This window comes from Megascapheus bottae, chromosome 2 (genome assembly GCF_031878675.1).
Source record: "Megascapheus bottae isolate mThoBot1 chromosome 2, mThoBot2.hap1, whole genome shotgun sequence".
NCBI lineage: Eukaryota > Metazoa > Chordata > Mammalia > Rodentia > Geomyidae > Megascapheus > Megascapheus bottae.
In genome coordinates, this window is record NC_143510.1 from 71,600,699 (window position 1) to 71,628,239 (window position 27,541).

The 27,541-nt window shown below is 35.9% G+C and overlaps 2 protein-coding genes across 2 annotated transcripts in view; one reads left to right on the forward strand and one right to left on the reverse strand.

The window, feature by feature from the left end:
* Nts (neurotensin) overlaps nucleotides 1-27,541 on the forward strand; it is a 78,263-nt gene that overhangs the window by 26,229 nt on the left and 24,493 nt on the right. The window lies entirely within an intron of this gene.
* Rassf9 (Ras association domain family member 9) lies at nucleotides 166-26,534 on the reverse strand. The gene is made up of 3 exons (XM_090357461.1): nucleotides 26,442-26,534; nucleotides 26,323-26,379; nucleotides 166-1,810 (listed from the first exon to the last, which is right to left on the reverse strand). Exons 2-3 carry the CDS (start codon nucleotides 26,367-26,369, stop codon nucleotides 556-558), a joined length of 1,302 nt encoding a protein of 433 aa, XP_090213587.1. The 5' UTR covers nucleotides 26,370-26,379; nucleotides 26,442-26,534; the 3' UTR covers nucleotides 166-555.

The window sequence follows — 27,541 nt, forward strand, 5'->3', positions numbered from 1 at the left end:
TAACCAGATTGCTGTGGTCAGAAAGTGATAGGTGCAATAGGGTTTTGAAATGGAAGCATTAAATGAGGCAAGATTTGCATCGAAGGAGATACAACATTACTGCCCTCATATACTTTGTAGCTTGAAAAATTCTAATGATACAATGTTGATTTGCTTGTTAGTATATTTTAATTTTTTCTTTCTGCTTGTGTACAGCTTCAATATTTTTAAGAAGATAACAATGCGATTGCTATTTTTTTGTTTATGTATCTCCTTTCTAGCAGAAGCTATGGAAGATTATCAAATAATCCGCACTGATTATCTCTGCGTTATATAACGATAAGCAAGTTCTGCTGCATTCCTATCAAATAGCTCACTGCTTGAACCTGTAATAAATCAAAGCCATACTGGAAAACGCACACCAGAAATCAACAAGATTTACTAGCTTTTATTTAACGACTACATGCTTTATCATGAGTTACATTGACTCAGAAGGCTACGCTTGAGACATTCTTCCCTATTATATTACAGTAAGACAAACACCACGGAAAGCGGGTCAGAAAGGAGTTCCTGGAATTAGGTGGACAATAATACAACATCCCCCACTGTAGTTTCAGAGTCTTGACTGTGGTTAGAGCTGATACCAGTGTCTGAATCGGTGTCGTTTACATAGCTGTTCAATACCCTTTGTGTCAAGGGACCAACCTCTCCACTACCACTGGGAGCCTCAGATACCTTCCCTCTGTTCTCCTTTAGCTGGCATCCATCGTTGTGGCTCATGTGAAATGAATTGAGCTCCTGGGTTAGTCGTTCGTATTCCTTGGCTTTCATCAGAAGCAAGGAGTCACTGTATTTGATCTCTTTCTGGATGCCACTCAAGTGAGAGTGGATTTTCAGGCCAGCTTGCATACTTTTCTCCAAATCACACTTGACACTTTCTAGATGCGAACTCTCCACTTCACTGACCACTGGGCCTTCGGAATTGTCACTGGCGTCGAGGCACACACTCTGGACCTCCTTCTCTATTTCTGCGGAGAGTTGATCAATGAGCACTCGGTAATATTTCAGCTGTTCCTCCAACTGCCCAATGCCCTCGCTTTCGTTCTGCTCCCCCAGAATCTGATTTTCCTCCGATTGCAGGTCCAGCTCCACCTGACTGAGACTGGACATTAAGTAGGCATCCTGCACGTAACTTTCCCCATCCTTCTCCACCCGATCCAGGTGGAATTTTGCCTCGCACTTTTCAATTTCCAGATCCAGCTCTTTCATCCGCTGCACTTGCTGATGGATGGTGTGATCCTGAGAAATAATCAGATGAACTAATGTCTCCATGTGCTCTCGGTCGTGAGAAACCGTGTCCTGCTTAATTTTAGCCAGCTTCCGGAACGTTTTTCTCACGATTCTCTTTTGTTTGTCTGGAGGTAAGGTCTTCATGTAAGTTGCTGGGCTGAGCTCCCAGGGTTTTTCTGTGTTTTGGATGGGTTTGGTTTCCGCTGTCCTCCACAAAGGCACTGGAAGGAAAGCGTCTGCTTTAACCAACACAAACTGCATATTGGGCTGCTCTTCTCCCCATGCTCGCCAGAGCTTAAGGATTCTGGTGAGCGGAGGAAGGGCCCGTTCTGAGCCTCTCCACTTCTCTAGGATGCAGTAATCACTGGGCTTTCCCAGAAGGAATCGTTTGTCCCCGAAGGTCGTCTCGTGTTCCTCCAGCAAAGCCTGGATTACATCAGCAGAGGTGGTGCGCTTCGTTAACCCACAGACAATCTTCTCTTCTTGGCAGACCCACACCACGATTTCCTTCTCTTCCGAATCCATGTCTTTAGTTGGAGATCTGAAAGGAAAATGAAAACATCAACAAAAAACAAAGTCCATGGAATGCCTCTCTTCACTGGGGTGTCAACTGGGAAAGAGGGGTTCGCTAGCATGAATCTGCTTTCTTGATTTTATTGTTTTTCTCATATATATTTTTTTTTTTGCCAGTCCTGGGCTTTGGCCCAGGGCTTGAGCACTGTCCTTGGATTTCTCAAGGCTAGCACTCTACCACTTGAGCCTCAGGGCTACTTCCGGCTTTTCGCTATGTATGTGGGGTACCGAGGAATCAAACCCAGGTCTTCATGCATGCTAGGCAAGCACTCTACCACTAGGCCAAACTCCCGGCCCCATGTTTTTTCATATATTTTTTATTGTAATTAATAGAAGGGTTACATTATATTTGCCAGATAGGAGGTGCATTACTTCACATACATTGATACCCTTTCTCATGTCTTGGTCCCCATTTCCCTCCCCCCCACCCTTACCCCTCATCTTGTTTTCCCTCCATTCCCTATCCAATTTCAAATAACCAAATACAAAATATATCCAATATATCAGATAACAAAGTGAGATACTGTAACAATATGAGATAACCAAGAGACAGCAAAAGAGATGAGATATAACATAGTACATTAAGGACAACAATCACTCATTATATGGCTTTTGTTTCTATATCCTAGAGGTCCTTTCATGTTTTTTGAGTAAGAGATACATTACTTTGAGGTGGTGAGAGTCTATGAATCAGAAGATCTAATTCCAGGGGGGGGGCACACACACCTGTGCACACCTGTAGATAGTGTCCTAATTTCCTTTTCATACTCGACCTAGAGGTCAAGGAGAAAAATGATCCTAAAACAAAAAAAATATCATCAAAGACAACTGAAAGAACTCTCTATTTTGCTTTAGAAGTGCTATGATGCATACACAGAACTCTTAAGATTCTGAAAATAAACAGAGAGCAGTTGAATAAGAAAAATCAGAAAATGAGGGGGGTTTATTGGGGTTTTTTGAGAGAGAGAACTCTGACACTGGAGAAAAGATCATGGTAAGAATGGTGAGATGGTACTGGAGTTACAGAGTTTAAAATTATTTAGGACTGGAAACAGCACATTTTTTATTCGTTTAGTATTTACCATCTGCCAACTGGGTGACAGATCTATCTGAATACATTAATATATTAAAGAACTCACACAAAAAGCACAAACATAGATATGTAATCAATATAGTAATCAAATGGTAATAAATGCAATGAAGAAGGTAAGTTAGGTGAAGGGGGTAGAAAGTGTCTTGGAAGGAGAAAAGGTATCTTTTTACTGTTTAGGAGAGATCTTTGGACAGAAACAAAAATGAAGTAAAATGAGATCTATATTGAGATTTAAGAATAAGAACAGAAATACATGGATCATAAAGTATATTCAAGAGAATATTCATGTACTTTGAGTGTAAAATAGTTATGTAGAGGGTTTCTGATGTTAGGGAAAAGGTCACATAGTAAGCAATTGGGTCCAAGTTAAACCTTGCAGAACATAATAAGGAATTTGCATTTTGTTATGATTTTAGTGGCAAGCTCCTGGAATTTTTAGGTGATTATGATATGATTTATGCTTTTCATGTATCTGGCTTGTGTTTGTGGACTATCCAGTAGAGAAGGAAAAAGGAAAGGAAAGGTGGCTGACTGTGAAACCTTCTGGAGATAGTACTATGAACTAGAGATATTTGGAAGTGGTGCATGTATATACAAAGTTCATTTGTTCATTTGCTTATGTAGCACTGGGACTCAAGCACAGTAAACAACACTCTGCTCTACCTTTGGGATATGCTCTCAGCCCTGACAAATACAGTCTGAGAGTACTTGTTCTTATAGTACGGAGGGTCCAAGTGTTCAAGTCTCTTTTCCATCACTATAACAAAATACCATAGCAGGTACAGAGGAATCGAACCCAGGCCTTTGGGCATAGGTAAGCACTCTACCACTAGGCAAAACTCCCAGCCCCCAAAGACCTAATTTCTAAAGACTATAGTCAGATATAATTAAAGTTGCACTCCTTTAAAAATATCAATGCATGACTTAGAGACTTAAACACATGCATGAATTCTAGGAGATATGACAAATTTGAAGGAGATTATTAGGGGTGGTAATCCAAGAAATAGATATCTAGAGAGTAAAAAAACAGCTTTCATAAAGAAAAGGAAAAAGCTACAAGATGTCTAATATATATTTTAAAGAACTTTGAGGTTGTATTTTCTCTCATGAATATAAATTCATGAGAGTGTTTCATATTACTCTTGTAAAAGAATGCAAAGAAACAAATTATCTAAAATGAATTATTCCAATATTATTTATGATGACATGTGACTTTTGAAGTAGAAACTGGTTGTTGTGTAAGTTAAATCAAACTCATTTATCATTTACTTATACTGTATATTCAAAGCATGTTGAGTCCATGAATCACAAACTAAAGAATTCTCCCATAGTTTCTAAAATCCTCTAGCAATTAAAATTTATAGTGTTCTTGTGTTTAAAGCAAACGTGGCTCATCCTGTGCTATCAAGTTAACTTTAGGTGAACTAATTTTCACACTTTGCCTATTGGCCCTACTAAGATGGAAAGATAATTAGCAAAGATATAAGAATAAATCAGTGACAAGATGTGATATGAAAGGTTAGGTCTATTTCCTAAAAAATAATATACAAAGAATATTCAGCTCTAGCAAGTATATTTTTACAAATGATTATTAAAAATCTACAGAGGTGCGATATTTCTATTATAAAATATTTACATGACATAATTTAGCATTGAATAATGTTATTTAGATATGCACAGCATCTTAACAATGCTATAATTGTTAATTTGATCATTCTATATAGCAAAAAGTAGATTCAAATTTAAGGTAGTAAATTATTTTTTTGCAAACTAACTGATGGAGAACTAATATGAAGACAAGTGGATATTCAATGTAACTGATACCAATTATTGCCTAAGTTATGGATAAATTGCACAAACTATCCCATACACACAGATACAGACAGACAGACAGACAGACAGACAGACAGACACACACACACACACACACACACACACACACACACACACACCTACTTTTCTGGCTGCGTGCCAGAATGGCATTGATTAATCACCAAAAATAGGCCAAAAGTGGAGCTTTGGCTTAAATGATAGAGCTCCAGAACTGAGCAAAAACAGACCCTGAGACAGTGTTCAGGCTCTGTGTTCAAGCCACAGTACCAACAAACACATACATATAGACACACGTAAAGACATATACGTACACACACACACACCAACAACATTTGCTTACTCTGACATGAATACCACACTCAAAATTATTTAACAAAACATTATGAAGTGGAGTCTTCATTATGAAGACTTAATTTGTATTATTTGAAGAGCAGTATTTATATTCTTGTGCATTCGCTGAATGTACAATTTCAATATGGTGTTTAAATAAATAATGTTATCTACAATAACTGATAGGTTTTATCAATGTAAAGTTTAGGTGACATTACTAATAGCTATCATGTTTACCGTGGGATGTGCAGTCCAATTGAAAACAATGAACATTGAAGATTAAAATTGTCAAACATGAAAAATATTACACACACTGTTCTAAACTCTGACAGATATTACATCATTGTTATGATTATGTAAGGACTGTGGTAAACTTAATGTCCTTTTATAGATAAAGAAATACTACTTGAAATATAAAACAAAAAAGTGCTGAAGTGGTAAAATTCTTGCCTAGTAAATGTAAGGTTCTGTTTTTTTGCCTCTATCAAAACTAAAAATAATGAACCAAAGAAAATAATTTCTGCATTACATGATAGAGTAAGTACATTTGCTTAATAACTTACATTTCTAAGAAAAAGAATCAGTCATTTAATTCTTGCCATTTTAAGCTTGAAATTTTAGATTAATTCAGTAACTATCCTCCCTACAGTCTGAATGTAGATAGAAGAATCCACCAACCAGAATCTAATCAGGTAATCATGTCAAAGACAGTACTTAGCATTTCTATTACATTATAATTATGAAGTGTTTTGATTAAATTATATAACCAGAAAGAACTGAACCAGTTATCTGCATTATCACAGAAATAAATGTAATTTACTACATGTCAACTTAAGCAAGTACTTTAAAACAATGACAAAAATGTGCAATTTGCTTTCTATTATGCTCAAAAGGGTAGCTCCCATTTAAGTTCTGATTAGAAAACTATAATTAATAAATTTTAAAGAATATAAGGATTTTTTATTCTTTTAATTAATTAATTTTAAAGAATATAAGAATTTACTGTTATTTCTGTATTTCTTGAAAAAAAGAGCAAAATCAACAGTTTTATTGACTTGATTGGAACTAGTTTGTCTACTTCCAGAATCACTAGTAACAAAAGGAAAATACATTTAAACATCTTTAAGGTATCTATCTCATTATGACATAAGTGGTTCACACAAAATAATATTGTAATTTTACTAGTTAGTTTTACAAAATTGTCCATTTCCTGGAATAAAAACAATTTTAAAGAATTTTTTAAAATATAATGAACCATAGCATCCTTTAAAAGCTTTTCTGTGGTATAGTATTTCCACACAGGACATAATTGAAATAGCAAATTGAATTATAACTATAATTAGTTGACATTTTTGTATTCTCATAAGTAATTTTGTCTAATCATTTAGATCCTTTAATGAAATGATGCATTCTACATATCTGCCTTACATGGTTCAAAATATTAATATCAAGAGAAATCAGAGAACTTTTCCAATTGTAAAAACTGTGCTATGTAAATATACATTATTAACAACAATAACAAAGTACACTACTATATTTTTACAATAAAAAGACTCGTGTTTTTGTGTATTTTTACTCACTGTCTTGTTAAACTAGTTTCTAAAGTTAACGATATTATTTTACAAATATTTTCTTACATTTCCCACAATATTATTTCATCTGTTTCAACTTGTTTTGAATGTCACTACCAATATTCCATCACATTCAATAACAAAGAACTGTGAAACTTTGGATGTATATTTGAGTACTGGATGTTTATCTAAGAATAAAGTCCCTATTTTGCTTTTATTAACATTAATTATTTTTGAGCTATTTCTTTTTCTTTTCTTTTTTTCTTTTTCTTTTTTCCCAGTCCCAGGACATGAACTCAGGGCCTGGGCAGTATCCTTGAGCTTTCTCAAGGCTAGAGTCCTAACATTTGAGCCTTAGTCACCATTTCAAGCTTTTGCTGTGTATTGAACCCAGGTCTATGCGCATGCTAGGTAAGCACTCTGCCATTACACCACACTCCTGGACCCGGGCTTACTATTCTTTTTGGTTTTCTAATTGGAAAAAAATTTCCCCTCCTGGAGATATTTGTCACTGTGGCACAATGTTAGTTTTTACTGCTGACACTATTGGGTAGAGGACAGTAACATAAGTATCAATGCAGAAAATAGTCAACTGTGTCAATAGTGACACATTTAAGAATCTTATTGCAGATTTAAAACAAGATATTCTTTCATCAGAGCTTCACTTCAGCACATATTTTTTACATGTTCTTACAATAAAATGTATGAAAAAATAAAAATCTCAAATACTGCAGCATATAAGACAAAAGTTGACATTCTGATCAATAAAATAAGAAGTAACTTTAGTTTGCTTTTTTCATCCCATAACCAAAGAGTTATGCTGGATATTATTCATCTTTCCCAAAGAGATTTCCTGTTAATTCCATAGCCAATAATTGTCATTCTACAATTTGATGCTGTAAAAATACAAACATCTAGAATAGAGGCTATTTTAGTTCCAGAAAAACTTAAGTTTACAACATTTAAATCTTCTTCCATAATTAATAAGCAATATTCAGCCATTAAATCTGGGGTGTAGGTTATGGAATGGGGAAAGAAGATTTTAGATGAAGAGATGTGTTAGAAATGAACCAAGCAACTGCACTGAAAAATTGTGGTAGGTGCCAGGAATCAGAAGAGTACATTATCATTGCATTTCCCTCTTCTTCCTCACACTCACTTTCTCTGGACACATGGATCAAAGAAAGATTTCTAGGCACTCAGAAACTGAGGAAGAAGTAGAATGAGAATACTGGCATTATTTATGGAATTAATGGACACAGCTCTGGAAAATGATGGCGACATGTCTATGTTGTTAACTTCTTGTTCCTGGTAAGAGACAGGCATGGAAGAATGGATGTCAGATAAACTTTAGAAACACTTGAGTAGCAAATCTTTAACACATAAAACATTATCTTCCTTTTGTCCCTCAGAAGAAACCTGGAATCTTATTCTCTCTTAAATCCATATTACTCAAACGAGTTATGAACAAAATGGTATACTTCCAGTAAGAAAATTCAAAATGACCAGCTCATTCTAATACTTAGAACTATTTGCCTTTTGTGGCCTTTACTCATGTATGTGGAAACAGTAATGTCAAGACATAGAATAACAATATTCATAAGCATTTTAATTGATACTTAAAGCTCTTCCTTATTTTAAGTGATTTCTGTAATAAATTATGTTCCCTATGATTGACAGCCTTTAAGAACTGGAAATAATAATTTCATTTAGTGTTTCCTTCTTGAATATGCTAGCTACATGTTACATCACTGAGTAACATCCCCCTGTCTGTTTAATAGATCTGGCTATATCATTTCTAAGTGCAAGCACATATATTCAGAAATATAAAATAACACTTCAGCTATTAAAATGAATAAATCAATCACTGAGGAAACTTTGGCTCACAAACTTAACTCAATGTATGGGAAAAATATAACTTTAAAGTAACAATTTTTTTCATCAAAATACTGCAGTCCTAAGAAGTGATAAGCATAATATTTTTGCCATAAACAACTTGTCTTTTCAAAGACCATTGGAAAAACTTGAGTCATAGTTTTGGTAGACAAAGGATAGAAAATTAGTGATTTCAAACAGTTCCTCCAAATAAAAATAACATATTTCTTAATTTTTTGAAGGTTGGATTCCTTAAGATAATTGATGTTTTTATGACAAAGAAAAATAGATCATTAATAAAGATAAATGTTAAAAAAAATTCTCAAAACCTTAATTTTATGAGCATCTAGGTATGCCTTTACTAGTTTTATGCTCTAGTAATATAACTTTAATTTCTTATAAAGTGATACTATAAACCAGCCATGCAGCCAGGCCAGCCAGCCCTGGACATTCCACACCTGCAAAGTAGCTGTGTACATAATTCCCATAAACAGAGAAAGGGAAGGGAATATGTGAAGAATGTGTATGAAAGACTACTGGGGGTTAAGTAAACTAGACTGATAGTTCACATTCCGGAAATTGATTATAATCAAAATGTCAATATTTAACATGTAGTTTTCACCAAGTCAACTGCTGAGAAAATCACTAATCTCCTTGGAAATTCTAGTGTTTACTGCCAAGGTTTACATGTTCCTGTGCCTGATAAAATATCTGATGTTTCCTTATTGATTTCTCTTTTGTAAAGAAATATTTCGCAACAATATCTGTTTATTAAAAGGAAAGTTCCCTGGCCCACAATATTGTACTTAATAACATTGCAGTTATTACTACAATGAGCATTAATTTTCCATGTTTTTGGCTTGGATGCACTGATATTTTTTATTAGATGCATATTCTAGTTTAAAAATGTCAGTCACTTATTATGTTAACAAAGAATGCACTGACTATTGTACATATCTAAAACTGGAGATAAACTGAAAATTTTGCAAAAGAAGTGATTTCTTCTTGAGATATATAAACTTTCAGGAGTGTTATGGCTGATACACTTAGCTGCTGGACACTGGGTTATTTTTGTTTGTTTGTTATGTTTTTGTTTTCTTTGTAGCTGTTTCTGATTCTGTACCTTTTAGCTTGTATGTCAGTTTATCTGTTTGGGAGAGTGTAAGAGGTAGCATAGAAACTGTGGGACAAAAGGTGAGCAAATGCAGCAGTGATACTCACTAAAATCTATGTTACAAATGAACTACACACCTTGTGCGGGAGCAAAATCAGAAGAAGAAGAAAACTGGGAGAAAATGAGAGAAGAGGTGATATTCTTTTAAAAAATGTAACCATTACCTGACCTGTATAACTGTAACCCCTCTGCATACATTGTTTAAAGAAGCAAAGGAAAGTCAAGAAAGTACATATTTATGTATATATATGAATATATACACACATATATATTTATTTATAAACAAGAACCACCACCTGTGAGCAGGCAAATAATTTCTTCAAGTCTGAGTTCATTAGTTTTTCTTTCACTCTTTTATAAAATTGTATTTTCTTGTCAGGATAATGTATAGAGGGGTTATAGCTACATTGGTTAGGTAATGGGTACATTACTTCTCCAGCCTTGATACTCCTTCTCAGATTTTGGCCCCCTTTAACTCCCCCCCCCGCCTCCTCCCAATCATCTTATTTTCCCTCTTCCCTTCCCTATTTAAAATACACAAATAAACATATATACACTATACCAGGTAACAAAATCAGATACAGTAACAACATGAGATTAACCATAAGTGGAAAAAGAGACAAGAAATAAGTTCACATAGTACATTATCATGGACTTGAACTCTGGGCCTGGGCCCTGTCCCTGAGCTCTTCAGCTCAAAGCTACTGCCCTACTCCTTGAGCCACAGCACCACTTCTTTTGTCGTTCACTCTTACTGCCACTAAGCATTTCTTTACTTTCCTGTTAGCCAGTATGAGATGTGTAAAATGTAATTTCAATATCTCAGTGCCCTTATACCCACAGTCTTCCATTCCTCCTTTCTAGGAATAGAGGCTTGATGTAACTGTCTTCGATAAAATAGTACAAATGTATTAACTTTTTCTTCATGGAGTTAAATAGGTAGGTTTTAAAAAGTAAAATCTGATGAGATTTTTGGTAGGTGACTATCAGAATAATTATAGTTTAAGAAAAAATTAATTAATCGAATAGTAACCTCTTTGCGCAACTTTTTCTTTAATGGCCAAGACCAAAAATGCCTTTGCATTTTCAGTGAAAGGTATTTCCCAATATATGTTTGTATCTGCCTGTAGTTAGTCATCTATATTGAGACTACTTTTATTTCTGCTTTTAATTTTTCTGTAACATTATGAACAGCAATAAGCATGGCTTCCAATTAGAAGCTTTATTGAAAATAATTACCTTTCTTGGCACTGGTGGCTCATACCTATATTCTTAGTTTCTCAAGAAGCTGGGATCTGAGGTTTGCAATTCAAGCTGAGACTCTCATCACCAATTAACTGCCAGACAAGTGGAAGTGGGCCTGTGCCTCAAAGTGATAGAGCATGAGTCTTCAGTGAAAGAGCTTAGGGACAGTGCCCAAGCTCTGAGTTCAAACTCTGCGCTGACCAGAAAAAGAAAAAGAAAATAACTAGCTTTTCACATGAAGCTCCAACAAATTACTTAAAGGACATTTACAAACTAATAGCTTGCAGAGACAAGGAAATTCAAGTTCTGTCTTGTCCTTCTGGTAAGGGAAAACAGAGGCACAGGAAAGCATGGTTGATTAGGGAACCCACCAGTTTTGTGAATCAAAACTATTCCATGTCCAGTTTTTAATATGCTTTGATTTTTTTCACTTTCCTAATCTCTACAATCTCAATTTATACACCTTAAGCTATTTTATATTCCCAATCTCCTTTTCTTCCATTTCTTTCATTTCCCCAACATATTATAAGAACTCTTATTTCACCGTACAATCCAATTCAATGATCTTTCCTTTATAAGCCTTGAATACCACCTGTAGTCACTCTTCTCAGGCTCATCAGAAAGCTCCAATGACGAAACCCAGTAGCTTTTCTTCATAACTCTTGTGATGTAGTCACTTCATACTACAATGTTCTGTGATCTCTTCATCCTCTTCTGGCAACCTTCTGGTTCTACAATGATACTTTTGTGTAGTTTCCCCTTACTTTTCCAAGTCATCCTTCTACTTTCCCACATGGACTTTAATTTTTACACATATTTATTAGATGTGGTGTCATGGAAGACAAATATTTACATGGCCAATAACTCTTTGTAGTTTACCCATTAGTAAAGGTGGTTATATCTTAACCATTTGAATAGGTTTGAAGATGTACTGTAACCAAAAGACCATGAAATTTTGTCATTTGCAGATAAATAGGTAGAACTGAAGATCACATCAATTGAAATAAACCGGGCTCTAATAGTCAAAACCCATAATTTTACTTATGATGATGATGTCACGAGTGAAAGAGAAGAGTACTAAGGGAGGAGATAGGAAGGAATCAGTGGGATGGGGAAGGAAGAAAGAAAAAGTATTGCAGGGTTAACAGAATCAATGTACATTGCATATATGTATAATAGCATAAAGAAACTCTGAGACAGTGTTTGAGAAATAGAAAGGGGGATAGATTAAGGAAATATAAAAGAGGGGATAAACTTGGCCAAAGTATCCTGTACATATCTATAGAATTATTACAATGAGATCACGTTGTCTATTAATGTATTCTGGTAATAAAAAAATACATTTTCAGAAGTTATCAGACTGATGTATGAAATCTCAAATCCACTTTTGTACCTCCCATTACTGAAAGCATGAAGTGAGTAAAAGTCCTTCGTTTGAAGTCTCTCTCTTCTCCTTTCCCACCCTCAATCTCTCTACCCTTCCATTCCACCCTCCATTTTCCTTTTCTTCTTTCCCCTCTTGTATGTTTCTAAGATTCCTTCCACTATCAGATCACTCCAATTCATAGCCAAGCATTCTTTAACATGAACCTTGAGACAAGCATTCCTAACCTCTTGCTGAACTCTGGCATATGTAGTATGCTAGCACATGATTAATTTTAATAACTCCTAGACCGGATTGAACCACAGCTGCTATGCTTATATATTGATTGGCTTTTCTGTTTTCTTGTCTTCAGATATGTCTTCCCCATTTTTCCATGTAAACCTTTCTCTGCTTCAGTTATTTTCTCTTGGAAAATTTCCTGACTGTCTTTGTGAAGGAAATGAGAGTGTCCTTTTGGTTTCCTTTGGGGCAATCTTGAGTTTTGAACCTCAGGAATACTGTCTTCCAATTAAGCCACACTTCATTCCAGCCCAATGTTGGTATCTCCACAGGCTCCAAGGGACATTGAATAATGGCACTTCCTATTTACCTAACAAGTCTGCTGTTTGTCTAGTTATCTATTCAGAGCTGAAACTGAATGCTTCACCTTGGCAATGTAAAAGCCAAATGAATAGATGCTACATTTTTCTCTTTAGAAGTTGGAGAGAGAGACAAAAGAGGGGGTTGAGGGGTGAGAATGATGAATATTCCTTAGTTGCCAACCTACCTAAATCAGGAGGCCTAAATAGAAAATTGGGGATTGTAATCTCCCTGCCCACAACTTGCTGTAATGAAGTTTATCGAAACACATCTATCTCTGTCCATTTCATTACACATTGTCTATGGCAATTTTCACACTGCAGTGACATAGAGATTCATTGGGATGCTGGCGCTATGGCAAGAAAAATGTCAAATAATTTTCATGCATAGCCTTTCATATGAAGATTTTTCCATCTTATAACCTCAATAATATAATTGCATCAAAAAACTAAACTTTATTTATAATTTTTCAGTGTTGGCAGTTCTGAGGTTTGAATTCAGGATTTGTGATTGCTAGAGAAATCACATCTACAGTCAGTTTGCTTGAGTCATATCTACAGTAAGTTTGACTTAGGTTTTTTTTTTTGTTCAGGGAGAGTCACTTGTTTTTGCCTGGGACAACAGAAACTGAAATTCTCTAAGTCTCCTTTATAGCGAGACTTGAGGCATGTATTACCAGTTTGTTTATTGCAATCACTAAGTTTTTGCCCCTACTGAACTTGAGCTGCAATCTTTTGTATATATACCTCCCAAACAGCTGGGATTGCAGGGAGGGTCTCTGTTTCTGTCCTTACATTTACTGTTATTATTAATAAAAAAAAGTATTCCTGGAATTTCAATATCTTCACATGTACTCTTCATAAGGTTCCCTAGGAGATAAGTAGGTAAAGAATAACACAAAGGAAACCTACAATCTAGTGGAAGTCATGGTAGACTTTGAAAGCAATTTCAGCCGAAGGTAATAATTAAAGCATCATTATAAAGGGAGCTACTTCATGTAGGATTAACATAGGATTAGTCAACCTGAAGGGCCTGACTGGAACCAGTGAGCTTTGCTTTGAAAGCAGCACTCCAGGTGCAGTGTGCTCCAAATCAATCAGTCTCACATGGCTGAGCAGGGACTAGAGTAGGCTGGATGAATGGAAGTGTTCACAGCCCCTTCTCAGGTGCAGTGTGTCCAAACACCAGGTGTTTGGAGGTGGAATATTTGGTAACGTGTGTCACCTTGACTATTTTACCATTCACGGAAATTATTCCCTCCTTAAAATTGCCCTTCTGCTCCCTATCATGGCATATCTACACCCTATATGTTACTCGGGCCCCTTGATTCTTTCTGCTCTCTTTCCATCCTATCCACTGCTCCTGTCCAATAAATTATTGGAAATTGTGTCTCTGTAGGGACTCATGTCTCATTCTTTTCTTTTTAGATAAAAGAACGCCTTAGCTAGGATTCGGTGGCTCAAGACTGTATTCTTAGCTAGTCAGGACATTCTGATCTGTGAATCACAGTTCAGAGCCAACGCGGGCAAGAAAGTCCACCAGATTCTTATCTCCAACAAACTACTCAACGAAACTGGAAGTGGCATTGTTGCTCAAGAGGTACACAAAAGACGACTGGGGACAAAGCCTGGGCATAGAATGGCAAAAAACAACTAAATAAGCAATTTCTTGACCTCCCCTTTAATAAATACATCTATGTTCATTTTCTGATGCTTCCTGTTAATCTTTATGGTGCATAATAACCATGTTAGTTGCTTCCTCACAGATTTTCAGTGGTCCCCAGAACATACCTAGTACATAACAAAATGCAAGGATATTATAATGTCAAAGCCTTTGTTTCCTCTAATTCTTCTTTACCTGCCATGTTCTTTTCCGCACTTATCAAACTACTTTCCATTCTTCATTGCTGTACTCTGTTTTTCTTCATTCTCACCTCCAATATCACCGGACATTTCTTATCAAGTACTTGATTTTATGTTTTGCCACCAATTTATTACTTCTGCATGCAGAAATATATTCCTACTAGTTCATCCCTAAAATCTAAAATAATATATAGCATTTATTGCAAGGTTAATAAATGTTGATTAGATGGATTTAGTAGTTCATTTTTAACCCTTTTTTCCCAGTCCTGGGGATTGAACTCATGGTGTGCTGACTGTCCTCAAAATTTTTTCCCATATATTTTTATTGTAATTAATAAAAGGGTTACATTATATTCACCAGATAGAAGATGCATTACTTCACAAACATTGATATCCTTTGGAATGGGGATCAAAATTTTTTTTTATAATGCTCACCAAGATACAGGGTTCACTTACTATTGTTAGACTCATTAATCACCATTCATCATCTTGAATTACAAAAATAAGAAATAGACACAAACATATACATATGCATAGAAACACATAACTACTCATGTAAATCAAAAATCTGATATACCATGACAGCTCATGAATGATTTTTTTTTTTGTTTGGCCAGGCATGGGGTTTGAATTCAGGGCCCAGGCAGTCCTTGAGCTTTCTCAAGGGTAGCACTCTACCACTTGAGCCACAGCACTTCTTCTGGCTTTTTCTGTATATGTGGAATCAAACCCAGGACTTCATGCATGCTAATCAATCATTCTGCCAATGATAGGCCAAGCTCCCAGCTCCTCATGAAGAAGATTTTTCATGTGCTAATTTTAAAACAATATTATAAAGTATACAGCTTATGGAAATCATATTTCAGAAAGTACCTTTCTACTTAATCTTCTTAATCTTTTAAATTGTGATTAGAATAAGTTCTCTTAATTCACCTCAGAACCAGTGGAGTGCAGGCTGATTCTACCTGCAATCCAAGGTAATCAGGAAGCCAAAATCATAGCATTATGGTTCAAAGCTAATCCAAACATGAAAGTCTATGAAATTCATATCTCCAACTAACCACCAGGAAAACAGAAGTGGAGTAGTGGCTTAAAGTTGTAGAGTGCTAGCCTTGAACTTAATACTTAGGGACAGCTTGCAGCCCATGAGTTCAAGCCCTTCAACTGACAAACAAACAAAAAAACCCCAGCAGAATAATTAAAAATTGTCACAGTTTTATATGTGAGTTGAGTGGCTCCTGTCTGTTATCTTAGCTACTCAGGAGGCTAATATCCAGAAGAACATGGTTCCATACCATCCAGAACATAAAGTTCTGTGAAACTTCATCTCCAAAATAACTAGCAAAAAGAAGCTGGCAAAAAAAAAAGACTGGCTCAGCTAATCAAGCAGACTAAGCAAGCAAGAAATCCTCAGTACAAACCCTAAGGCCTGGAAATAAATCCATTCTTACTTAATTTCTTAATTTTTACTATTAGAATAGAAAACAAGCAAGGAAGAAATGAGGACAAATATTTTCTTGCTTACTGCTGGAATGTGCCTGTCTTCCTGTTCTATGAATAATAATCCATCTTAGAGGTCTGCTATAGTTTCTGCAGTGTTTCTAATTGTGCATACTCAATTCATCCCTTCCCTTGTGAATGTACTTACTATAGTTCTGCCTCATAAAAGCTACCATGGGGTAACAATATTCCACAAGAAACATACTCATTGTCTTCATAACAAAATTAAATTATTTTTTAAAAATATGGATTTTCAATAACATCTCTCATGGATTCCATTCAAATGTAAAATATTTATTTTTGGAACTGAAAGTATCTTTGCATTCTATTATAAGAGACTACCTTCTCTAATGTTCTCTTACAGGGTGTTGAATGTTCTTAGGGAACTATAATTTAAGAAAATCCCAGTATGGTTGGAAGAGATATGCGTATCAGGAGCCCTGGAGTAGATAAAGGTTGCTAAGGTACATACAAAGTATTTTCGTTATTCGTTGAGGGAAACTAATTTAGACCATGGCATATATTAACTTTTAGACACCAAGTTTCTATTAAGGTGTACCCATAATTAGCAGATATAAAAATTTGCTAAAAGTGGATCATTATCCATAGTAATAAAAATAAAACTTCTAAAAGTCATACATGCATAGAATAGCTAACTTACACAATCAGCAAAATGTCCAATTTAATATGGTTTTTAGAATAAACAGTAGTTAATTATGACTAAATCTAAATTCACAGTTATATATAAAGATTCTTTTCTTTTTTTCTAAACACTTCTATTGTAACTTTGTAAAATATTGTCTGCTACCAACTCAACCAGGATAATGGGTTCTTGTCAGAGTGACCATCTTGCTGCTCGATTTTTAGATGCTTCTCTTGAATTCTGTATCTGCGTAAGTCTTAGCTGTCAAATGATTCAGCCCCCTCCTACATCTATTGTGCATCTTATTGTGTTCCTTTGTCTTGTCCAAACCTGTCATGGTGGGAGTATAATACATGCTATTTAATTATGATGATGCTCTTTTTATTTCTCTTTATTTCCATTCACTCCTCTCTCATGTACTTCTTTAGTCAGGCATCAATAAGTTACCAGAAATCTATTTTACAGAGTAAATTTCCACAACTCCAAAATATTTTACTGTCATTTTAAAAATTGTATTGCTAAGATTGTGATTTTCTCTATCCTGGCAAAGATGTTTTGCCATGAAAGAGTAATTTAAAAAATGTTCATGTATGAATTATTTAACTAATGTGCTATTTTCTCCATTTAGGGACTTAATCAACCTAGGAAGGAAGTTGTTTTTCCATGTCAAGTACAGAACCAAATACAGAGTTCAGACATTCTACAAAATATTCTTCATATAAGAATCCTTTTTCATATAAGAACTATAAAAATATGGAAACATTCTTTAAACTATCTTATGTTACAGTTTGTGCTACATTGTGTAAAAATTTTAAGCATGAAATTTAACTAAAAAGTTGTAATAATTGTGAAAAGCTGTTGAAATTCAAAAGTTTTATCAAGATTCTTCAGATTTTGACTCTTTTCTAATCGTGTTCAATGTTGTATGATCTCTTTTGGCCTCTTTGAAAAAGAAATCAGTAGTTATGCAGAAGCTGTAGTGAATGAAAGATAAAGCCCAAAGCATCACCTTTTACTGACACAGTGAAAACATCCTGGGTTGGAATGTAATCCACTAGCAAAGTATATGCATAGTAAATGCAGTGTCCTTGGTTCAATCCTCAGTACAGAAAAGAAAAGAAAATATACAATTAAAATAAACAAACCAAAAACCAACATGAGATAACTTTCATACACAGGTTTGAACAATGCCAGAATATTTGAACAATGCCAGAATATTAAGTGGACCTACCACATTTTATATCTCCTATTTATAGTCAGATTTAATACAAACAATTAATGGTTAAGGATTAATGGTTTAGGATTATGTTTTAAATTTTATAAAAAGTAAGTCCTAAGCAGACCACCCCATGGGTAGATAATCTCCAGGCCACAGGTTGTACCATTTGGGATAGACTTGTTGGGATATGCTCATACCATTCTAAGTTTCTCAAAGACTGCTCATTACCATCTGCAGTCAAGATTTCAAATGGCTGTGAATAACATTAAAATATAAAATGACTCTTGGCTGTAAAAAGTTCCTCATCTGTAGTTGAATTCTGAGTTTGTCTCCATGCACGAATTAGGACAGTTTTTTGTGTCTTTATTGCCTCATGTGTAGACAAGGGAAAGTAATAATAGATTCTTCATAGCATTATTTTAAGTTGCATCATTTTTTTTTTGCCAATCCTGGACTTGAACTCAGGACCTGAGCACTGTTTGTGGACTTTTCTCAGGCTAGAGCTCTATCCTTGAGCCACAGGACCACTTCCAGCTTTTTTATATGTATGTGGTGCTAAGGAATCGAACCTGGGTCTTGGAGCATACGAGGCAAGCACTCTACCACTAGGCCAAACTCCTAGCCCAAGTTGTATTATTTTAAATAGGCTGATTTTACAGTCCACTAGGATCAGTACATGGTTTGCCATGAATGTTACAAGAAATATTAATGGAGGCAGATTTACTCTGAAAGCAATGAAGGTTAAGTATCAGGGTTTCTTCTTCTTCTTCCTCTCCTTTTTTCTTTCCCCCCAGCCCTGGGGTTTAAAGTCAGAGCCTGGGTACTGTCCCTGAACACTTTTTGCTCAAGGCAAGCACTCTGCCATTTGAGCCACAGTACCACTTCTGTTTTTTTGTTGTTTTTTTTTTTTTTTCCTGTGTATGTGGTATCAAGGAATCGAACCCAGGATTTAATGCATGCTAGTCAAGAACTCTACTTCTAGGCCACACTTAAAGCCTGGGTTTCTTCATTTTCATAAACACTTTCTAAAAATCAGATTGAACTTCGCAATTTTTAAATAAATTATTTCTATTTTCCTTCATAAACAGGGATTCCTCTAAAATACACAATATGGTGAAAATTTGTGATTGGTCAGTGCATGTTACTGTTAATGTTATCATATTAGGAAGATTAAATATTTGCCCTGAAGCACACGACTAGCAGTGACACTGCTGGGAAATGTTCTTAACACTGTGTCTAGAGAGCACAAATCCTTAGCCAAACTCCTATTCTATTTCCAGTAGTTTCCCTTTGTTGCCTGAACAGTAATTATCTAACACAAAGAACAGAAGTCCTCCATTTTTGTTAAAGAAAAAATAATTCCTAAATCTGTAGTGGTAATCCACTACCACCCCCAAATTTGTCAAGGGCCAGAAGGTGAGGGAAGAGCTTTCCTAAATAAATAGTAAAAAACAAAAACAAAAAAAAAAACCTCTTTGTTTTGTTTCACCTTGTTAACCAAAAGCAAAAGTCTACTATGGTAACATTGTGTCAGATATGGCTGTCACTATCTGAAGGGAAGGTGGAGTTGATTAGGTGCACAGGGATGAGGAAATGTTAAGATTGCATCTTCACATTACATTTTTGCATTCCTGCTTCATCCATTCAACCAAAATGTATCGGTCTTGTGCTCAGATCCAAGTATTGAATTGGGGGCCAGCTATAATTTGAGATTATGCATTTAATTCCGTTGGCCATCAACAAATATTTATTTCACATTCAATTGTTGCTTATTTCACAAGAAACATAAAACGTCCTATCTTCATACTCACTGTACCTATATTTAAGAATTTAAAAAAAATAGAAATAGTGTCACTTAACTTACAAAAACAAGTACAAGAATTGCAGTTTGGCCTAGTAGTAAAAGTGTTTGCCTAGAATTCATGAAGACCTGGGTTCGATTCCTTGGTACAGCATACATAGAAAAAAACGGAAGTGGCGCTGTGGCTCAAGTGTTAGAGCATTAGTCTTGACAAAGCCCAAGGACAATACTCAGGCCCTGAGGACTGGAAAAACAAAACAAAACAAACAAACAGAAAAGTACATTCTAGCCTGTAGGTATAAATTTTGAGGATATTTTTGCCAGCCTATTTAACAACCATTGTTCATTTTTACTCTTTCCTATCACTACAGTGATTATTATTACAAATGGTTGCTTTTTAAAATTAGTAATGCTTGCAATTGTATCCAGTAAGTAAAGAAACTTTCTTTTTACAACACTGGGTTACCAGAAGTAACACTGGAAAGGACTGAAAACTAGTAAATGATTAACTTTTAAGAAATCTGTGGTGCTTTGTTGATATTGTGTTTGGATGTCTTTAAAGAACTCCCTTAACCAAATATATATTGTAGAATGTGAATACTCAAATGTGTGTTGAACTTTTCCCTTTGCATAGTTTAGATATTATGAGCATACATTTCAAAAGGTCAGTATGCTAAAACCAGTTTTTCTTTTCTTTCTTTCTTTTTTTTTTTGTCAAGAATTGCTACTCATACACACCTATAAGAGGAAACACAACAGCATACTGAAAGTTCTTTTCATTTGTAGAATAAATCTTATTTTTAAAAGAGCAACATTCTTCCTTTTTGTCTTGAAGTATTTAGAGCAATCATTGGACTGAAATATGTAATAACTTCAAATCTTTCCAACTTATACAGTCCAGCTAATCAAGACATACTATATGCTAAATTCTTAACTAATTTAGAAGCTTTTAGGACTTCTTTCCAAAACTTCCATTTACCAACCGTCCACACTGACAGACATTATGTATACTCTGATGCGCGAAGAACTTTGTACACAGCAGACATTATGTTGGTTTAGGTGGTTCTGAGTAGCAAGTGATACTCTTGCTAGTCATAACTTGCTGTTTTTAAGTGGCCAAATATGTTCTAATTGTTCAAAAGCAAATCTGAGTGCTAATGTTATGAACAATTATCAACAACAGCATTATACTAAAACATTTTCCATTTTGGTAGAGCATTTCTTTTAAGATTGACATTTTGTGGATGACTGCTGTAAATTGTTCCTGTCTACATATGGGTTATATGTGTCTAAATATGCATGTTCATATATTTAGAAGAGGGAAAGACCATAAATAATTCAAACAAAAGCTAAGAGAAGCTAAAAAGTGCTTTAAAATAGTTATAACAAAGCTTTATCCAGATTTAATATTTTCACCATCAGGTTTTCTAGTATATAAATTACCTCACAGGAAACATTATAATCTATATTTCTGACAAATCCAAGGAACATGGCTTCACTATGGAAATGTTTGCTTCCTAGAAAGATTTGGCAAAAGTTTCACCAATTCTCTGCCTTCCAAATACTGTTAATTGAGTCCTTAGATTTTTTTTTTTTTAATCAAGATCAAGTAGCACGTGTCTACAGTCCTAGCACTCCACAGCTGAGGCAGGAGGATATTGAAATCATGATCAGCTTGGGCTACATAGAGACAATCTCAGAAAAAATGTCAGCAAGAAGGAAAGAAAAGAGAAAAAGGAAATAAAAACTAAAAATATACTACTCATATCTGAAAACCGAGAGGAATAGGAATATTCTGTGTCTGAGCTTTGAGAAATGTTCCCAAATATTATTTATAAACATTAAACTGTAGGCCAATCATTAGCTTCAAAATAAAAAACTTATAATAACACTCAAAAATGGAAACTGTATGAACAGCTAAGTTAACAATGTCAATTCCATTGTTGAATACTCACAGGAATATCAAATCCAGCTGAGTGCTGGTGGCTCACATCTGTGTTTCTAGCTACTCAAGAGGCTGAAATCTAGGTATCACATTTCAAAGTCACCCTGGGCATGAAAATATGTGAGACACTTATCTCCAATTAACCACCAGAAAACTGGCAGTGGCACAGAGCAGTAGAGTGCTAGCCTTCAGCTGAGAATCTCAGGGACAATACCCAGGCCCTGAGTTCAAGCCCCACAACAAACAAAAACAAAGAATATAAAATGAATCAGTGTTTTGTTACTAATCATTTGAGTTTTACATAAGAAGCAATAGCTGCTTTAGTTACTAAAGGAACAACACATGTATAAATTTGAATAACTTATTGAACTAAATAGCTATACTGTCCACTACTCTTTTTTTTTTTTTTTTTTGTCCGTCTTGGGATTAAACTCAGGGCCTGGACACTGTCCTTGAGCTATCTCAAGTCTAGTGCTTCTATTACTTGAGCCACAGCACCACTTTCAGCTTTTTCTGTGTGCATGGTACCAAAGAATCCAAGCCAGAGCTTCATGCATGCTAGGCAAGCACTCTACCACTAGGCCACACTCCCAGCTTGCTCTTCTTGGTACTTCAGGGGCTTGAAGTTAGGCCTGGGCACTGTCCTTGGACACTTTTTGCTCCAGGCTAGCCCTCTGCCACTTGAGCCACACTGCCACTTCTGGCTTTGTCTGTGTATGTGGCACTGAGGAGTCGAACCCAGGGCTTCCTGCATGCTAGGTGAGCAGTCTACCACTATGCTATTCTCCCAGATCCTGTCCACTATTTTTATTTTTCATGTTGAACAAAACTCATATTAATACAATATACATCAGTCTTCAGGTTCATTGTTCTGGAACCAAAATAAACAATATATTGTCTAAGACCAAGAGACTTTGAAAACTGTATTCTAGTTAAGCATTACTATAATCAGAACCTTTAAAAGATTTACCCTGAGGGGCCAGGAGTTTGGCCTAGTGGTAGAGGTCTTGCCTAGCATGCACAAAGACCCGGGTTCAATTCCTCGGTACCCCACATACATAGCAAAAAGCCGGAAGTGGTGCTAAGGCTCAAGAGCTGAGGCTCAAGAGCTCTAGCCTTGAGAAAACCCAAGGACAGTGCTCAAGCCCAGGACAGGCAAAAAAAAAAAAAAGATTTACCCTGAATATAAACATTAAAAGCTTTACATTGCCATTATGTAGTTTCACTTCTATGAAAGTATGAGATAAATGCCTAAACATTGGTATGATAAAATTTAATTATTTTGTGATAGACGAAGTATTGGAAATTTCTGAAGAATATTCTCTCAACTTTTATTTCAGTTGTTTTATAAATTATCTGGCAAAGAAGTATTAGCTTCCTGTCAAAAGCCATACAATCATGTGACTATATCCTTAGGTTTGGATGATACATCATTCAATCCCTTAAAAGATAGCGAGTTTTATAAGACAGCAACTGACATCACCTGTTGAATAAGGAATAAAATAATTATTGTGTTTCTCGTTTGGATAGAAATTATACTTTAGTTTACAAAATGTAATGAACTGCTGAATTACAGGTCAACATCACGCAGGCGGGCACTGTCTAAGGCATGAAAACATGATGGTGTCTAGACACATGTTGCCCCACCCTCTTCCAGCTTTACAGCTATGTTTTATAAAAGCTCTTCTGCCTTTACCCTTTGAAGTTTCATTTGCATCCTGTTTACCTCTAGAACGCTCACAAGTCCATTACTCTAAGAACAATTGCCCACAGCTCCCCAGTCAGGTTCAGCCCAGAGCGATCAAAGGTAAATGCATGGAGAAAATTTCTCAAATCCTCACACTCCTTTCCGTGCTGATAAAGATGTAGTTATGCTCAAGTTGTTCTTTTCATTAAGGTACATGACACAAGACATAGAAATTTCTTACTCAAATTCTTATTTTGTGCTCCATAGCAAATATATACATAACAATGGATATATGTTCATGTATTCCATAGAGTATGGTCATAGACATTTTAATATATATAATGTATATGAATATATTCCTATAAATGAACTACCCCATTTCACTTGTCTTATCCAGAGATTTGCCTAGCATGTAAGAAGACCTAGGCTTGATTCCTTGGTACCATATACACAGAAAAAACCAGAAGTGGTGCTGTGGCTTAAGTGGTACAGTGCTAGTCATGAGAAAGCTCAACGACAGTGTCCAGGCCCTGATTTCAAGCCCCAGGACTGGAAAAAAAAAATGCTGTATGTTGAAGTGAATGCATTCTAACTACTCTGGATCCTGAAATATCAAGTGGATTAACTTATTCGTGTGACTAATATTCACTGATTTCCTTTTTAAGAAGCTCAAACAAGAGAAAACACAAAGGCCTCATATAAACAAGAATAAATGCCCACAGCAAAGTCCATTTGAATAAATCATGATTCATTCGCAAATTGTTTGGAATTGTCATATTTCAATGTTTTCCACCACTACTGTGATTCACTTCTTTTTTCTTTTTGAGTAATAAAAGAGAAATCTGCAGAGAAAAGCAGTCATTTATTAGAGATGCCTACACATTTTCTTATTTTTACTACTATGGCCAAGATTCTTCCTCTCATAATAAAGCATCATCTTCAGAAACACATTTATATTTTCTCAAAAGAAACCTGAAACATTACTAAATGCTCTCTGTACTTCTGCTTCTTCCATTTCTTCAAAACCTTTTCAAAACTGAAAATGTACTACAGAAATGTGTTTGTTCTTACTTTGAATGACGGTTACTTTTAATGGATACAGAAGATGGGAGTGTTGGCAAAACTGTTGTCATGAAAGTGAGGATATACTTTCCTGGGAAATATCCCTAGGTTCATGGAAATTTTTATGGGGCCGCTGCTTGGCATAACAATGATGGAATTTTGCTTAAAATACACATAAAACAAACAAAATGACAAACCTGTAATCTACATTATGTTTGCCAGAAACACAGTTTAGTTTAAGAATACAATAAACTTCCCCAGAGCAAATTTTTAGATATTTTCATAGCATTTAACAATTGCCAATAGTATAATGACTATGCTATAAAAACCATTCTAAAAACAGAACTTAGGAAGGGGTGGAGGTGCTTTTCTGGATTTTTTTCTAAAACGTTGACACTTTTGAAACACAATCCAACTTTTGATAACTATCAACCATCTTTTGAAAAAATATCCAAACCATTGTATTAAAATATACATAGAAAAACATACTTCTTTCATAAATATCATTGTATATTTTCAAATGATTAGTGTTTTTTATTATGTTTTTTTTTTAGTTTCTTAAGTAAAATCATTACTATGTTTAGAATGGATTAAAAGTAGAATATTTGAAGTAGAAATTTCTATACAAAGAAAAGTATGGCTATTTACTTGAGCTGTTTTACTTTATTGTCATCTAGACACTTGGAAATGATTATATCATTTCCTACTATGTAATTGTATCTGTTTAAATTTATGCTAAGCAAATTATGACAAGCAGAAACAGGCATGATTGTGAGACAGAGGTTGAAAAGTCTCTGTGCCAAAACAAATACATTAAAAAATATAAAGTCTTTCTAAAATCATGCTCATTTTTGACATGAAAATATAGCGTTTGAGTTGTGAATAATTTATTTAATAAATCTGAAGCACATGTACAGCCTAAGAAAATCTGTGCATGTGTATGTGCGTGTGTATGTGTGTGTGTGTGTGTGTGTGTGTGGTGTGCATATTTTAAGTACATGTATTTAAACATGGCAAGCTTAACATATCAAATCAAATCAAAGTAACTAGTAAAAATAAGACTTAAAGGGAGCTCCTTGAGTCCTTTTTTAGTGTCTGAGCCACCTAAAATTCTCTAAGATTTCCCAGTGAACTATTTCATGAAAAGCTTCTTTGCAAAGTATTTTTTCCCTTTAGTTCCAGTGGCCACTTCCCTAATGTTTCAATTTTCAAGAATATCCACTCAGGAGAAGCAAAACCTATTAGCAGCTGTGTTTCCTTTTGTTTTGTTTTTCATTCCAACAGGTGGCTCTGAATTCTAGCTAACTTTCACCAAACTGTAAATATGTTAACCTTCTCTGGTTTCTGTTGGAACTAAATGAAGCCAGGCATGCCACCGCGTTCTTAAAACGCTCAGGGCAACAAAGAGGGAGATGTTGCTACTAGTTGTGGAATCAGATGAACCAAAAGGGAAGAATGAGAGTCAAAGTTAATCATTCATTATTTTCCTCCATCCTTGCGCTCGCTCCCTTCAGCTGCAGCACTAAAACTTGGACGAAACACCGAACTCCCTAAGACTTTTTGCCCACAAAGCAAAGCAGTTGTTCATCAGAAAATCTTAATGTAACAAAGCACAAATTTCCATATTTAGGGCACAAACACACACACAAGCACGCACGCACGCACACTTAAATTTACCTGTTTTTATGCCGAGTCTTTAACAAGTTTCTTCCAAAAGGAGCCATGGTGTTTGTCCTGTGAAAGGAGAACAAGAACTGGATCTCTCGAAGGGACCTGGGACTAAGGGCGGGGGATACCTGGGTTTCTAGGGTGAAAGGAGGAGATGTGAAAGCTTCCTCTTCACCTCCTCCAAGGTTCCTGGCCTTCAGCTCATTAGCAGCCTGCTGAGAGAGTTACTGCAAGTTGTGTAACTGCAGGGTTTGTTGTGGCTGCTGCACCTCTGGAGACCTGCCCAGCTTCAGCCTCTAAGAAGGCGCTTGGAAGCAGGAAAAGAAAAGAGAGAGAGACAGAAAGGAAGGGGGTGGGGGACCTCTATTGTGTTCTGTAGTTATTTGCAGACTAGCTAAACTTTTAATGCTGCCAAATCTACAGGCACAGTAATACCCATGGAATGAGAATTTCACTCCATTGGGAACCCCCCTCTCCCTCGCCTTTTTTCCCCTGGCTCTTCACACCCAACAACACAAGGTGAGCACACATAGAAGGTTTAAAAGTAAAATCACAACCCCTCCACTCCCACTTACCCTCGCCCTCCTGTCCTCTACCTCCCTGGCCAGCTCTAGTTGGTGAAAAGTAATTTGATCATGGCAGGCAGGAACCAGGGACTTAAGCATAAATACACCTATTTGACTAGCTACAGAATTCCTCTCTCCCAAGTGCCAGTGATTTAAACTATTTTCATGGGAATAGACACTGGAGACTAGCTCCAGTCAGGTTGTACAGACCCCTGGGAGAATAAAGGCCCTGAGTTCATGACCACAGGATTCTCTCAACTGCACACCTCCACACTCAAGTTATCTTCCAGAAATGAGTTATCAAGCTACCACAGGGCTCCACATTACTGCCTCTGGTGGGAATCGCTGGGGAATTCTTCTGACTCCTTCAGTGTTTACACTCACCCCCCAGTATCCTGCCTGGCCTCTACTGAGTCTCTAGGAGCCTTGAGGGTTTCAGAGGAAAATGCAAGTGTTTCCTCCCACACTAACTACAAGAGAGAAAGAGCTCACCTAGTTTACAGAAGAGCTCGACCCCATGATCTTTAGATCTGTGTACTGGTGGACACAACATGGCAGACCTAGAGTACAGGCAGCCCTACTGTGGGAAAACACTGTCTTGGGCACACAGAGACAATTCCCAAGGATTTCTAATATTGTGCCCCAACTCTAACCACATCTCC